The sequence below is a fragment of the Trichophyton verrucosum genome, assembly GCF_000151505.1.
Source record: "Trichophyton verrucosum HKI 0517 chromosome Unknown contig00345_1.f1.exp, whole genome shotgun sequence".
NCBI classification, from domain to species: Eukaryota; Fungi; Ascomycota; class Eurotiomycetes; order Onygenales; family Arthrodermataceae; genus Trichophyton; species Trichophyton verrucosum.
Window position 1 is genome coordinate 166,583 of NW_003315417.1, and position 15,009 is coordinate 181,591.

The following is a 15,009-nucleotide window of genomic DNA, read 5'->3' on the forward strand; positions in this document are numbered from 1 at the left end:
TAGCTTAGTTAAGGTTAAACCCTTACTAACAAAGTTATCACGTGAATTATTTGTTTTCATATACACATGACGTCATAACTGCAAGCACAACCCAACCACATTGCCATGTTTTTGTCGTCTGGTTGTACAAGCAGTAGAAGAACAAAGTAAACAAGGCAATTGCACTCATAGAAGAAAGACTTATATGGTTGGTATTGTATACCGGTTGGTTCATGGCAAGGAGACGCGCTACTCCTGCGGGCCGAAACGGTCAGAACACATTTCAGGATTTGCAGGATGGAAGACGGGTTTGTGAAATTCATGAAATAACATTACAACAAACCCAAGTCACTGCCCCTTGTGGCTTGTAACTCTAAAGGTAGTACCTGTTGAAAACCAGGTAGAAATATTTGTGTATCCGAGCTGATATATTTCCAATTGAGACCCACCCCGTGGACAATTGCTTTGTGCGCCGCTTGTAGGCGGCAACTTATCCCTTTCCTCTGAAGCAAGATTGAGGGGGACGGCGGCTAGTGACTAGCGGCTGCGCTTCTGGCGGCACGAGAGTTTCAACGGATTATGTATGAACATAATGATTAGTAATCAGAATAAAGTTTTGACTTTTTGCGCTTGATAGAAAAGTTCGATGTGGGATTGTTGTATGAGAAGTGACTGACAATGAAAGATCTGCCGTCTATCCCAGTTTTCCGTTTACCACTTATTGAACCGATAGGATAACTGTCCATGATGGAGTCTACAGGGCCTCAACAACCTCCCGCTCAGACTCAAGGGGCAACTTCGCTCTCTCCCTCCGCACATCTTGACCTCGCTATAACCCTTACCTTATATTCCTGGCCATCTCTCACACTGGCCGTCGAATCCTCTTGGGGAGGTCCTAATTCAAAGAGCAAACGCGATTGGTTCTGTGGTGCCATTGCGGAGCTTTTCAGCACTCACCCCGAAACCGATGCACAAGACCTTGAAGATGTGTTAATACAGGTCATGACAGATGAGTTCGACGTGGTTGTTGATGACGGAAGCATTAGCCAGATCGCCGATCAGATCTGTGAATTGAAGGCAGAGATTGAAAAAGGGAAATTCGAACGTGTGGAGGCAATGTGGGAACAGTTCAAAGCAGAAGAGCAAAACGGTGGCAGCAAGCTACCTGCTAATATTATCAATAGAGTTGGAGTGAATGGCGTGGATGATAGCAGCGATGATGACGGTGACGAGGATGGTGAGGATGAAGACGATGACGATATTGATATGGAAGATGCTCCCGCTCCTCGATCGGCACCAAAGCAACGTGAGGAACCGGAAGTTGATGAAGATGGATTTACCAAAGTTGTTAGCAGGAAAAAGAGATGAACAACCGCAATCCGAATGACGATATAATCGCGAATATGGCTATAGAGAAAATTAGCCGAATTTTCTCTTTGAAGCTTACAAACCCAATTTTCCAGCTTACCAGGCAACGGAAAGGTATGCGTCTTACCATCAACGGGAACTTATTATGAGGCCTCTTACCCCCATACCTGGTCCATACTAGCGACGATACCTCAGTTATATTTACAAGTGGAAAGTGTGGCGCTAAATTTTTTACTGCGATAATCCAGGTACCTGAACAAATATGCCACAGATACTCTTCGATAGTTAACGACTTTGGTGAAAACTCGCTAGTGGAATTTACTGCGGAATAGCAGGAGAGGATTTTCCTCTTACATGAATCATGATGATAGATGTCCTATAAAATATAAAATAGAACTACTGAGTTGGTATAGACTCATGCACCTTATGATTAATGCTAGAATTGTAATTCGATGCAGGTAATGAGAAAATGGAGTCAGAAGGCACAGTTAGATTTTAGGTTTCATCTTGTAATAGCAAAGTGATGCAATCAATAAACTGTGTCTGCGTATGAAAGTAGAGTCAAACGAGAATGTCATGGTGTGATAGCAATGATAAAATATAAATTGCCGAATATTTGCCGAATATAAAAATCATGAAGGAGCATGCATATAGGTAGATTTGTAGTCGGTAATGTTCTGGATTTGCGCATGTAGGTAACCCAGGAGGCTAAGGAAGCCTCAATGTTTCCGAATTTGTATTCATTCCGAGTTTTGATTTAAAAGGGAATCCTTTGACAGCAATAGTAACAATGGTAAGAGAACTAATAACAAATACCAGGGCAAAGCAAATTATCTCGACTGGTGTCACTTGACGTAGGGTGATGAGAGTGGGTGTTTGAATGGTCTGAAACCAGTCATGACATCCTAATATGAAAAGCACTGCTCCGAAGACTATGATGCCAATGAGCAATGGGAAATAAAGCATTCAACGAGGGTAAGCTTACCAGAGAAAAAGATAGCATATATTATAAGTTTCGTTTTGAATAGAGTCAGAATGCCAAATAGTGTGGCATACCACAGCCACCATATTATAGATATCAGTGATCCTTTCCACGGAATAAGCGTACTGAATGTAGATTGGGCATCTCCGATCGTGGCCTGTAGATATATAGCAGAGTTTGTGATATTGTGTAAAAGAGTTTGAGCTGCACGAAGGTCTTCATGGAAAGATTGCTGGAGTCGAGTTTGGTTTAATATCTGCGTAGTCATCACGTTTTGAAGAAACGCAGCTTTCTCTTCAAAGTGGCTAAGTGCTGCATCAATATGATTCACACGCTGCAAAATTATTGTTAGTTGCTATGATGTCAATGGCATCAGGCAAGTCACATTCATACATCATCGAGGGAAGCGTGCGTTTGGCTCACACTAGATACCATTTCACTCAATGAACGCTATCGTCCTGTTAGTAGGTGAGGTACACAAAGCCAGGGATAATTACCATCGACATGTGGAGATGTTTCAGCTCTTCCACTATGATACCCATCCCAGCCTGCTTTACCTCGGTAAGTGAGCCTTGGATATTGGTAATAAGACGAGCATTGGCCTGGAGAGCAGTCTGCTCTGCAGAAACTAAGTCTGAGTTTCGCTTCACTTCTTTGACAAGTACCTCGTTCAAAACCCTTTTTACTTCTTGAGCCGAGATAATGGATGATTTAATTTGCTGTTATCAGTTAGAAATTATTGGGTAATAAGCAAACTGCACAACTCAGTTGGAGGAAGGATACCTTAGCGAGAGTAGCAGTCTCTGTCAAAGTGGTTTCAATAAACCCCCGGAATTCTCCATTCGCATTACGAAACATATCTCTGGTACCTGATAGGAGCTCTGTAACTTGATTTTGAATATTGTTGTTATCTCTACGTAGATCACGTAGTAGATTTTGCCGTAGGGTATCTATACTCCTTATAAATTCACGATGCTGTTGAGCTTGGGTATAAGAATCTTCCAGAGATCGGTTCAAGTGCATGTTTAATCCATGAGTAACTTCAGTTAGGCTTCTATGATGATTAAGAAGTTCCTCCTTCTCAATTTCAAAGCGAGCGGCGTGGCACATCACAGCAGCATTTTGACGGCCGTTGCTATAGCTTGTCCACCACTGCGGTTTTGACTCCAGGGACCTGAGACATGGCTCTAATACTGCCGCTGGGATACTCCTTTCCTCGTCTGCGACTTGGAATCCTTGAGAACTGTCCTTGTATTGGGGTCTCCAGCTGTTATGAGAAGGAAATGTATCTAAGCATTTCTCGGGTATCGCGGCTCCAGTCCCAGTTATCTCGCATACTGCTAATCGAGCAGCATATAACGATTTGACATGGTCCAAGTTAAAGTGAGTGTAATGTCTCCTCTCACTTGTCTCAGGTGACAATGCTTGACAAGATGTGATCAAACTTGCGACAGCACGCTGGTTGCAGGATGGCGCGTGCTGCATTGAATCTAGTAAATGCAGAGCCTTAGAGAAGAAAATATTCCCTTGAGCGGGATTTTTATGGAGTAATAGTGGAAGATCAATTGAAATTTGGGAGTCATCATCTGGAACTTTATCAATATCCCGAAATCTGAGACCAGCGGGTGCTTGACTGTTCAGAAACGAAGGCAGTTTGAATCCAGTAACGCTACCGATAGTGGAGGTTAGTATATGAAGGTAGAAAAATAGAGAAATTATGCGAACAACTCGCGGATATGATGCGCTGTATGCCATTTCGGGGCTCGATTTGGAGCAGATATTTCCGTAGAGGAATTAAATTGGAGTGAAAGGGAAAAAAGAAAGAAAGAAGGGAAGGAAAAGAAGAAGAAGAAGAGTATAAATTTCTAATCGAGAATATATGGAGAATCCGGGGTGTGGACGGTACTTTAGTTAGCTGTTAAACAACCGTTGCTGGGTATAGGGAAGAGGTCAACATTGGCCAAGCGGTGTCTAGAAGATTGACTGCTGAAAGTTGATCACAGCAGTGGGTATAGTGAGTTTACAAAGAGTGAATGTATAAATGCCCTTTATGGACGTAAAGAAAGATGAAACGCGGAACTGTGAGTCTCATCTTGACGTAGTTGTCGTGATGCTTTTTTCCTCCTGACGGTTTTTGTGTTTCGTGGGAATCGGCGACTCGAAGGTTGTATCACGTGATCCATGGGCGCCCCAGGTATAAGAAAAAAAAATAGTTCGAGATGAAAAGTCAGGAAAGACTGAGCAGGTACTTGGAATCTGTCAGTATGGCGCTGGCAACATCGAGAAACTGCTGCACACGGCTCCTAAGGGAGTCGTCTCGACTCAATGCAGCTCCAAGTTCCGCAACACCGCCGTCTTTCCTGCTCCCTGCGTTTTCGAGGCCATTCTCAATCTCCGCATCAAGACAATCGCGAATCGGCGCTGCTCCTATCGCAGTGCCTCCAGAAGTGTCATTACAATTCCGCGATCTGCCTCTAGACCAGACTGTATCAAAGGCGCAGGCTAAATATGCTCCCGTCACTGCAGTGGACGTAACAGGTCCTCTGGGTAAGGAGAAAACAGCTTTGGAGTATCGGATCGAATGCTAGGGCTAACTCGCAATTGGGAAATAGGATCACTGACATTGAAAATCCCTCCATTTTCAACATTAAATTATGACCCAGAATCGAGAAAGGCTTCATTTGAAGTACAGGATGTGACTGTCAAGCACCAGGCTGCCATGTGGGGTATGCGAAATATATTCCTGCTTCTGATCAGCCTTTCACCGCTGAGGAGGACTACATAGCTAACGGGGAACGTTGCAGGAACCATTCGACAACATCTACGAAACTACATTCTTGGTGTTTCCGAAGGCCACATATGCATCTTGAAACTAGTTGGAGTTGGTTTCCGTGCCTCCGTCGAATCGTCTGCGATCACCCTCACTCCTGAGTACCCTGGACAGCAATTTGTCTCCCTGAAGGTTGGGTTCGCACATCCTGTTGAGCTCGGTATTCCTAAGGGCGTGAAGGCTCGGACTACGCAGCCCACAACTTTGCTCCTGGAAAGTATCGACAAGGAGGTTGTGACACAGTTCGCCGCTGACATTAGAAAATGGCGACCTCCGGAACCCTACAAAGGCAAAGGTATATTCGTCAACGGAGAGACCATCAGGCTCAAGGCGAAGAAGATCAAGTGAACGAAAGATGGATCTATGGAATTGCTCATGTGTGTCTTATCTTTTCATTGTACAATATGTGTCATTCGGCGTTATGTGTATTTCTATACAATTGTTTTGCAGTTCATTCCATGTTCCTCCAGCATGTCTTGCATGCATTGAACTCCTGATAAGACTATAGTTACCAGATCCACTGAACAACATCATTTATAAGCTGCTTGATCGTGAAGACAAAAGGGAAACGCAATGAAGAGAGTGTGTCTACGCCTTGGCTGCCTTGGCAGCGTACATTGCAGTGACGGCTTCGATAACTTGGGCGTGAATGGTAGCAGGGGCGGCAACGACACCCTTGTTCTCCTTGAGGGTGCGGCCAATGCTGAAATCAAGTCTCTTTCCGTGGATGTCGGTAACCTGACCACCGGCCTCACGTACGAGCAAGTCTCCAGCTGCGTGATCCCAGATCTTCTCCTGGTAGTCAGGGCGGGTGGGGAGGCGGAGGTAGATGTCTCCGGCTCCTCGGGCAATGGAGCAATACTTGGCCTGGGAGTCGAGACGGATGCTCTGGTTGGTGATGCCGAGAAGTCTGGCGACTTCAGCATTGTCACCCTGGGCAGAATGGCCGGACTCGACACTCTCGCAGAAGCAGGCATCGGCAATATTGGGAACAGGCCTCATGGAGATGGGCTTGCTGGGGAGGAGGGCACCATCACCAAGCTTGCGGCTGGTGGAACCGGCGCCCTTAATAGTGCCGAAGAGCACACCGGTCTCGATGCCCTCGGAGCCGGATTGGCCAACGGTAGGAGTGAGAGCAGCGTCAGAGACAGGCAAGTTAGGGCATCCAATAGCTCCAACCTTGAGATCACCATCAACGATGAGACCAAGGCAGACCGCATACTGCTCACCACGGAGGAAACCCTTTGTACCGTCAATGGGGTCAAGGGCCCATATTCTACCCTTGGGGCCACCAGCACTCTTTCCGCTGTCAAGGGTGTCGAGGAAGACCTCCTCGCTGGCCATCTGGCCACCGACAAGCCAGTCACTCTCTGTGTCATTGAGGCGGGTTTCCTTAACAAGTTCCCAGATCTGGCTGCTAAGAGCCTTGTTCTCTCTGAGGGAGCTGGCCTCCTCCTCGGCCACGATCTCGTCGTCCGGGAAGTTCTTCTTAATAGCCTGAATGATGAGAGCTTGGGCCCCAAAGTCGCCAATTGTCACTGGAGAGGTGTCATCTTTGGACAGGGTGCCTTTAGCCTTCAGCTGCGAGACTTTCTGGGTGAGGAGAGACGCCCGCTGGACTGCCAGCTCTGCTACTCGCAGCTCCTGGCGGTATGAGGGTGTGGACGACATGGCAGTATTGCTGTAGTGGCGAGATAAACGAAGAGGGGAAAACGCGGGGAGGAGTATAGAAACAGAAGTAGTAGAAACAGTAGTCCTCAAAGCGAGCAATGCCACAGCCAGCGAGAGCAAAGCAACCAGAAGAGTATACAGTGGTGATATTGATCTTTGGGAGGACGACAGGGAGTTCGCAGGCATCGATGGGCTTTTATACTCGCTCGCTCCTCTCCCCTTTCGCTCCCTGACTTCCGTCTTATCTTCGTCTCGCATCCCAGACATGAAACGTTTACTTAAGCTTATTTGACTTTGAGTCTATCCGAGTTGCTTACTCTATCTTCACCGTCCGGCCCGCCTCGGCTCGGCTTTCCCTTTGCGCGTCGCGCTGATACTGCTGAGTCCAGGCCTTGGCGTCGGCTATTACTGGCGCTTAATAAGCTCGAGGGGTCTGGCCGCTTAGTAAGAAGTTTGGAAGTAGCTTTTTCATTTTCTTAGTCATCTCGATCAGTCATTCATTAGTCAGCAAGACGTCATTCATTCACAGCCTCAAACGTCGTGAAGAAACCAAATGCGGGAGAAAGAAGAACTGTTGTTGCGTGTGTATCTGCTTCTCTTCGCTTCCTCTGGATATCGCCATCAGAATCTCTTTGCATGACAGTGCCTGGACTAGGCGTATGTTTATTTTATTGGTTGTAGGCACGTCTTGATGCGACGCTACAAAGACCTTGTTATTCCAACGCATCCCCATCCCCGAAATCCCCGCACCGACTAGCAGGTGGTAGGCCAGGAACTGCATAGCCATGTTTTCAGGATCGGTATATATAATCCTTCTCCTTCCACAGCTACTGGTTACCTTTGCTTTCTAGATACTGTACTTAAAGTGCAGTGTCTGTATCTATGCGTGAAGTGCCGATGGGAGGAAGTAGTCATTACGGTTGCTAACTCATTCCTTTTGGGTTTAGAAAAAACCGTACACGGCGATAACGGTGCAGATAGATAGTCTCACTGCCGAACAATACGAAGTTGATGACTGGAGCGGCATTCCAGACCTGATCGAGGTCATCCGCCTGCAGGCCAGCGGACCCTCAGAAGCTAGTCGCGCCTTGAGGAAGAAGCTGTTCGTAGTTCTATTCTTGTCTATTGGAAGGGAAAGAAGGGCACTGCTCAATTTCATGACTAACACATTTTCTTGCAGGAAGTATGGCAATGTACATCGTCAACTGAGAGCTCTCACGATCCTCGACTTTCTCATACAAAATGCCGGAGAAAGATTTCACAGAAGCTTTGCCGACGAGCCACTCCTTGAACGGCTGAGGGTCATCGCGACTGACCCTCATACCGATGCATCGGTCAAGGAGAAATGTCAGCAACTATACTCTCAATGGGCAGTGTCGTTCAAAGGTGTTGCTGGGATGGAGCGAGTCACTGCCCTTTATAAGCAACTCCCTAAACGAAAAAAACGTGCTGGTCCCGAAAACTCGAATATCCTCAAAGACTCACCTGAAGAACCTTTGGGTCACTCTGTCTCTATAGTCGCAGGCGACGGACCGTCAAGAACCTTAAGCTCGACCACTCCATCTTCATCCTCCAATTCCAAATCACTTTTCGACTCAAAGAAGAAGAATAAGCAAAAATCGGAAAAGCATTCATCAACTGGAAACAGTATAACAGATAGACATGCTAAGGCTAAAGCTAAGGCCTCTGATGAGGATGTTGCTCGCATAAAGCGTACCGTTGCGGATGTAGGTTTCGCAATAACCCGTCTAGAAAACGCTATGAAGCTTGTCAACCGCGAGACGATGCGTGTTAGCCAGGATAAAGAGGTCATGCGCCGGGTTGATGAGTGTAAAGTGCTCCGGTCTGAGCTCCTTAAATTCATCCACAAACTTGACGAAAATTATCTTGGGATCCTGATTCATAGCCATGAAGAAATCATTAACGCCCTCCTAGCGTTTGAAGTCATGGATAAAAGTGTGGATGATGACAGTGATAGCGAGGAGGAACTAGATTCAGCTCATGCAAATACTCAAGGCTTACCCCCAGCAAAACCACCACGCCCACAGACCGTACCAACCTTACAGGTTGATAAATACAACGATCTGGAAAGCGAGAGCGAACAGTCAGAAGAGGATGATGACATTAACAACCCATTTGGCGACAGGAATGCCATCAGTACTCCAGCTTTGGAAAAATCTGGGATGACCTGGTAAGTGCTAGGTCTGCTTTACCCAGCTTCAACACCACTGCTAACCCCTTCACATAGGCGAGAAGTGTAGCTCTCCTGCTGGCTGTTATCATTGTGGTCCTTTATACTACTTATTCTGCCATCATACTGAACACCTAATTGGTCGAAAAATCTAGGCCCATTTTACCCACAGCTCATATCGCGCCTTACGACTTTGAGAAATACCCTCTTGAAAGTGTCTTACGGTGGCGAAAACATCCCTCCTGCTGGTTATTATGACGCATCCAGTTCTTGAGTTCTTACAAGCTGGTACATATCACCTTCAACGAAGCCTACCAGATGATAGGCAACATTTTCACGTTCGATACGTACATGTTAATATTTTACTGGGTTGCAGAATATGTGCAAGTAGCTATTTAAGGAGAGGGATTTCCCCTACTACTTCTTCCCATAACCCTCTTTGAAAACCATTATTCATCAACCATTGAAAGCATTCCTGAGCTACACCTACGTTGTATGTTGGCTGATAATTACAGTCACCTACATAAAAGTATGGCATTCTAAATCCCCAGCAAACAAACGACAGTGTTCAATACTTTATATAGCTACTAACAAGGACTAATCTGTGGAACCAGTCTACACAACGATACGTCGCTGTCAGGTACTCCCGGCTTTGCTGATCTATACTTACGGCTGCACCGGTATCCTCCACATTGTTTAAAACGGCACACATAACGAAGCTTTTATTTATTTTATTTTATTTTCGCTATGTGCTTCGGAAAGTCAGCTAGGAAATATCCCGATTTCAACCCTTATACGTACCAGACTCCACGACCAGTACCCCGTGACAGGGTGGTTGCAGCAACATACTCTACTGCTGGCATCAGTCGTACGCGAAACAGGTCATGGTCTTTGTCCGAAGAAGACTCGGTCCATAAAAGCCCTAGCGTAAATTGTACTCAAACAAGCGACTGAGATTCATGCACTTTTGATAACCCAACTTTGTGTTGTAGTCCGGGACATGGGTCATTCAGGAACCATACAGTGAATTGCTTACTTTGCAAATGGCGTCCCGGTAATATGTTAGGGCTTCTCCTTCAAATACTTCGAAACGCTTCTATCAACCTCGTATGTAACTTGATATTCGCACTCATATCCCCGGTATACCGTGTTTTGTATGAAATAGACGCGACTCACGTATTATGACCCTACTCACATAGGGATACAGGGAGAAGCCCCTTATTTGATTATTGATGAGAGCTCCTTGAGAAAGCCTGAGCACTTTCATATAACATTTCTTTCCTGTCACAACTTCCATGTTCACCAAGGTCTAGAGTTAGCTCTAAGCCCCAGCTGGCCTTGCTGTTTTTGAAAAGGCAGACAAGATGCAACATGGGTGGCTGAAATTGTAATTACAAAGCTGAATAGGTTCTAAAGTGGCTCTCATTTCCGTTCATCATACTGTCAATCATCCTATCCATATTCCATCTACAGGGCAATGGGATAGAAATTTTAACTTCGAGGCTAAATTAAAGTTTCAGAATACTCGGGAAAGCGTTTACCCGCAGGGTATTTTACCTATATAGGCGTAGACCAGAACTCTATTTCGACCACTCTGAAGCCTTCAAGCTTCCTTGCACAGTTGAAAGAGTCGATGGGAAAGTCGCTGGTGAGGAATTCCAATTTTATATATAACTACCAACTAATCATTCATATCCTTAACTTTTTGGGAAGCCCATTCAATCAATCACTCTTCTTCATGCAGTGGAGGGTGACTGGAGTAAGGCTCCTATACCTTGTTAGCCAGCGATAACGTCACGATTATTTTAGTTAACTAGCCGTTTTACATACCTCCGTCTACGTGAATTGTTTCTCCATTAACAAATGTGCCAGCACGGCTGCCAAGGTATAACACAGCGCTTGCGATATCAGCTTCCTGGCCAGTTCGACCTATTTATTCTTCTAAGTCTCCATTCAATCCACGGAAAGCAGAAAAGAGAATATACCTGCTGGGAATTTGCTGCCCGCGCCTTCTATCTTTGATTTTTGATTCTCGTCAGAGCCCCCGGTAGTCATTTCGCTAGGGAATAAACCCGGCTCAATGCAATTGACCCGAATACGGAGTGGATATAGTGTGTGTGCCAGCTGGCGACTCAGATGCGTGAATGCTGCTTTGCTTGCGGCGTAGGCATACTGGCCTGCTGATGTCGATTTAACCGTCCCCGAGATACTGGAGATATTTATAATAGAAGAAGAATGCCCTGGGACGATACTACTTCCCTTATCTAGAGCCGGAATAAGCCTTGCAGTGACAAAATGATGTGATATCAAGTTTGAAGCTAACGTTTGCTGCCAAACATCTCTTCCATTGCCTTCAAGCCAGGAGCGCACCGAGTCCGCGGAATGGTAGTCAACCGATGATGCATGACCCTTTTTCTCTGCCTCTTGGGTTACTCCTGCATTGTTAATAAGAATATTGATTCCCTTCGGTTCTCTGGCCTCTAATTCCTTTGCGAGGTTTTCAATATCGTTGGGATCATTAATGTCCGCCTTGATGCTAATCAAACATTAGTTTCCATCATTATCAGGTTTCTTTATATGGTGATAATATACCCAAAAACCTCCCCTGGCCCTTTTTGCGAGTACTTCTTTGCCACATCATCCAAGACTTCTTTGCGGCGACTAACGATATAGACGCGTGCACCGCCAGCTACAAGCCCTTGGGTTGCCATCAAACCAATGCCGGATCCACCACCTGTCACCACCGCAATGAATCCCTTGACATCGAAGAGTCGGTTTTGAGTGAGATCCTGCGTAGATGTCATGGTACATCAAACCCTCTCGTCTAGTTTTTTTTTTTTTTTTTTTTTTAAAGATTGTAGAGAACAGGATCTACTGTTAAATTCAATTCTAATTGTTCACACATACATTTCAATAAGGGAGCTATATATATCTATGCGAATCAATTTTTCTATGAAATCATAGGGGCTACCAATCTCGAAATGTCCCCGTTACCGGGTATCATACTTGGTAGGAGACCTTGGTTGAGGTGTGTCTGATGATGTAATTATCTGCATCCTTGGGATCACATAAATGTCAAAGCTAAATTAAATTGTTGGGATTGATTGACACTGGATAACTAAGGTTGCCGATCCCCAGCCTAGTAGTCGAGCCGCACGTCATAATTAACTAGTTACACATGGCTGCACATACTTGGCAAAAATCAGCTGCTCCATGATAAATAGAGAGAATGGAGAGACACTCACCCGAAGGTGCTCCCTCATTCCTTGCCAATAAATGACTAAACTAAGTGAAATACCATATACACAAGCACTCAATCTTAGCCTTGTGAAGTTCTATCTAGAAATTCTATCCCATCAGAAAAGAACGTCTCGATGTGATTTGAAAGAGTGATGTTTAAGCTCTTCCAGTACTTGTTTCGAGTGAGGGACATAAGTCCAAACCAAACGTGTGATGTTGCACAGGCACCTGGTATGCGCGGTGCGTCCTACCTAATTAAGGAACATTATTGTTTCTAATACCGCTGCAGAATCTGCATCTTTTGCTCCAGATATCGTTATCCAACGGTCCAAATTTCCCTGCACTACATGTACGCGTGTTAATATAGTGTGCGATCGGAGTTATCCTCAATGCGCTCACTGCTTGCGGGAGCAAACACCATGTTTCTATATTCATAAGCGGAACCGCAAACAGCAGCAACTTCAACCAGCCTAATCGTTAATATTTCCGATATCCTCTAACCTCTATGGTTATGATTAATATTGCAATGCCCTCATGGTAGACAGATAATTGATAGCTCCAAAATTCCTCAGCACAGTGATCGTCAAGCAATAGTTACACATTTTTATCTTCATTATTTCTTTAAAATGTAAAAAAGTTGGAATATTTTTTAGTCTTTGGGCTTAAGTAGCGTTTTTGAGTATGATTTTCGGTTACACAAGGCTGATGTCGGCCTTTTGACTTTGATAGAATCTGGAGCTGCAGAGTAAACCGGTATGCCGCATTCTCGAGGCTCTTGAAATATAGTTCAAGTGAAATTACCTACAAATAGCCCATTGACTTTTGTTAATAATCAATATTTGCCTTTCTAGCGGGATCAATTGATACGGTAGCAACTTCTAGTCGGTCATACATATATCATGTCTACGGTGTAATTGTAACCAAAAACATAGGAAATTCATATGAGCAAAACCAAGAACCAAGGATAGTATTTGTTGGGGGTTCTATGAACCAACTATACTTTTTATAATGTTAACGAGTGTAGGAGTTATATAGCTAACAACTATAATGAGAGGTTAAGTGTGATAGCCCTGGTATCAAAGCTTTGCGTCTTTTTGTAGCTATCACTGCCTCAAACAGTGCCCAAAATATTTTCCTCATAAACCGAGGTCGACTTTCCAGTGTTTTGGTTTTCAATCTGCAGTTTACTGTTAGCTCACAACCTCTGCTTTTGTAGGGTAGTATCCTACCTCATAACGGGGATGAGACCGGCTCGCATCGACGTTACGCCCCGCTTGAGTCCCAGGTTGCGTCAGGACAGACATGATGCAACCAACACTCTCCGAGGTATGAGACTCGGGGCCTACAGCATTACATTAGAAGCATTACAAGATTTAAGGAACAATTGGGCTCGTGATACGAACCTCCCACAGGCTTATATAGAACATTCTGTCCCTGTCTGTATTGAGGCATTGTGAGGCGTAGCGTGGGGCTGTTGTGGGCTGCTGAGGGTTATTGTTTCACAATATGTTGGTTCTCAGCGAATTGTTGTTTACATTATCCGCGTCTAAAAACAATCATTACTGGCTTTCTCCATGGCTTCTTTATATCCAAAATTGAGGCAATAACTGTTACCAGAGGAGTTCACCTTTGATCTCCTATGAGTTTCGAAGGTAAAAGTGGCCTGACAAGCGCGGACACTTGCTCACGAAAACGGGTAAAGGTACAAAGGAATACTAGAGCACTATGAAGTCATACATACGTAATAATTATGGGGATGTTTACTTCCTCATATAGAGGATTCCAAATCGGTAGTAATCGACTCCCCCCCTCTCTTTAATAATATTCGCATATGAAGTCATACTTCTTGGGTAGCCCTGTTCCACGCAAACTGCGCCATCCTAGGAGAGGTCTAGAATGAATAACTCCACTAATAAAAAACAACATAGAAGAAGACGCAGATTTCTGAGGCTCCATATGCTAGATTTCGGGAAAGCAGTGTTTGCCACTGATATCTGCTCATTGTCTTGCTGCCAGGATGATTCGGGAGAGTCAGGAGCTGTGCGAATCTTGAAGGCACTGGCCATCGACACGTGGGATGCGGGGGGGCGCGTCGGGAGCTTTGGGCAGGAAGGGCGGATGCCAAGCCGGGAGCCAAGTTTTGACGCCAAAAATAGCCTAGCGCGCGCTTGTGGAGAAAAGCCGAGAGTGGTTCTCGTTTTGTTACATAATCCCCTGTTTCATTACTAAGAACGAACGCTATTAGTAATGGGAACCCCGCCAAGCCGAGGCGGCCTTGGACAAGGTTGGTTTTTTTCTTGACTTCAAACACCGGCTTGAGTGATATGGAACGTCATGATGCATGCTCAATGGCGGACATTTCCTGCTTTATCCCACGTACTCTACTTTACGGTACCCTCTTCGAGATCATCGGCCTTTTAAGCCCCTTCTGTGCTGTTCCAGTGTCAAGACCATGATGGAATCCAGGAGCGGTTGCTATTTCACCAGCCCTGATCCATAACTGCACCCCTACGATATCCAACTCGAAATACTGTACTACTGATTACCCCTGGCCCCAGTGGCCCCAGCCATCACTGGCCCTCCACTGTGGGTTTTCTTGCTGACAGCCTCCAGCCAAGGTTCTGGTTCAGTTCTCAAACCCCTCACCCAGTCAGAAGCCAGAGAGTGTGGCCGAGGATCCCTGTCCCAATTTCACGTCTAGCAGAGTTGCGGACTGGAGCTCCGATATGCCCACATTCGGGCTGGGAC

General features: G+C 45.4%; 6 protein-coding genes across 6 annotated transcripts; 3 read left to right on the forward strand and 3 right to left on the reverse strand.

Annotated features, from left to right (window-relative positions):
* Window positions 1–726: 726 nt before the first annotated feature.
* TRV_04397 (pre-rRNA processing protein, putative) lies at window positions 727–1,347 on the forward strand (the record flags this gene model as incomplete). The annotated part of the gene is made up of 1 exon (XM_003021504.1): window positions 727–1,347. One exon carries the CDS (start codon window positions 727–729, stop codon window positions 1,345–1,347), a length of 621 nt encoding a protein of 206 aa, XP_003021550.1.
* A 708-nt stretch (window positions 1,348–2,055) lies between these two features.
* On the reverse strand, window positions 2,056–4,084 carry TRV_04398 (nuclear membrane fusion protein Kar5, putative; the record flags this gene model as incomplete). Its single annotated transcript, XM_003021505.1, has 4 exons — window positions 2,056–2,279; window positions 2,333–2,663; window positions 2,827–3,048; window positions 3,113–4,084. 4 exons carry the CDS (start codon window positions 4,082–4,084, stop codon window positions 2,056–2,058), a joined length of 1,749 nt encoding a protein of 582 aa, XP_003021551.1.
* An 826-nt stretch (window positions 4,085–4,910) lies between these two features.
* On the forward strand, window positions 4,911–5,507 carry TRV_04399 (uncharacterized protein; the record flags this gene model as incomplete). The annotated part of the gene is made up of 2 exons (XM_003021506.1): window positions 4,911–5,055; window positions 5,134–5,507. 2 exons carry the CDS (start codon window positions 4,911–4,913, stop codon window positions 5,505–5,507), a joined length of 519 nt encoding a protein of 172 aa, XP_003021552.1.
* A 240-nt stretch (window positions 5,508–5,747) lies between these two features.
* TRV_04400 (myo-inositol-1(or 4)-monophosphatase) lies at window positions 5,748–7,097 on the reverse strand (the record flags this gene model as incomplete). The annotated part of the gene is made up of 1 exon (XM_003021507.1): window positions 5,748–7,097. The coding sequence occupies one exon, from the start codon at window positions 7,095–7,097 to the stop codon at window positions 5,748–5,750; it is 1,350 nt and encodes a 449-aa protein (XP_003021553.1).
* Window positions 7,098–7,615: 518 nt separating this feature from the next.
* TRV_04401 (VHS domain protein) lies at window positions 7,616–9,025 on the forward strand (the record flags this gene model as incomplete). The annotated part of the gene is made up of 2 exons (XM_003021508.1): window positions 7,616–7,630; window positions 7,808–9,025. 2 exons carry the CDS (start codon window positions 7,616–7,618, stop codon window positions 9,023–9,025), a joined length of 1,233 nt encoding a protein of 410 aa, XP_003021554.1.
* A 1,818-nt stretch (window positions 9,026–10,843) lies between these two features.
* On the reverse strand, window positions 10,844–11,825 carry TRV_04402 (oxidoreductase, short chain dehydrogenase/reductase family; the record flags this gene model as incomplete). The annotated part of the gene is made up of 3 exons (XM_003021509.1): window positions 10,844–10,950; window positions 11,007–11,557; window positions 11,614–11,825. 3 exons carry the CDS (start codon window positions 11,823–11,825, stop codon window positions 10,844–10,846), a joined length of 870 nt encoding a protein of 289 aa, XP_003021555.1.
* Between the last annotated feature and the right edge of the window lie 3,184 nt (window positions 11,826–15,009).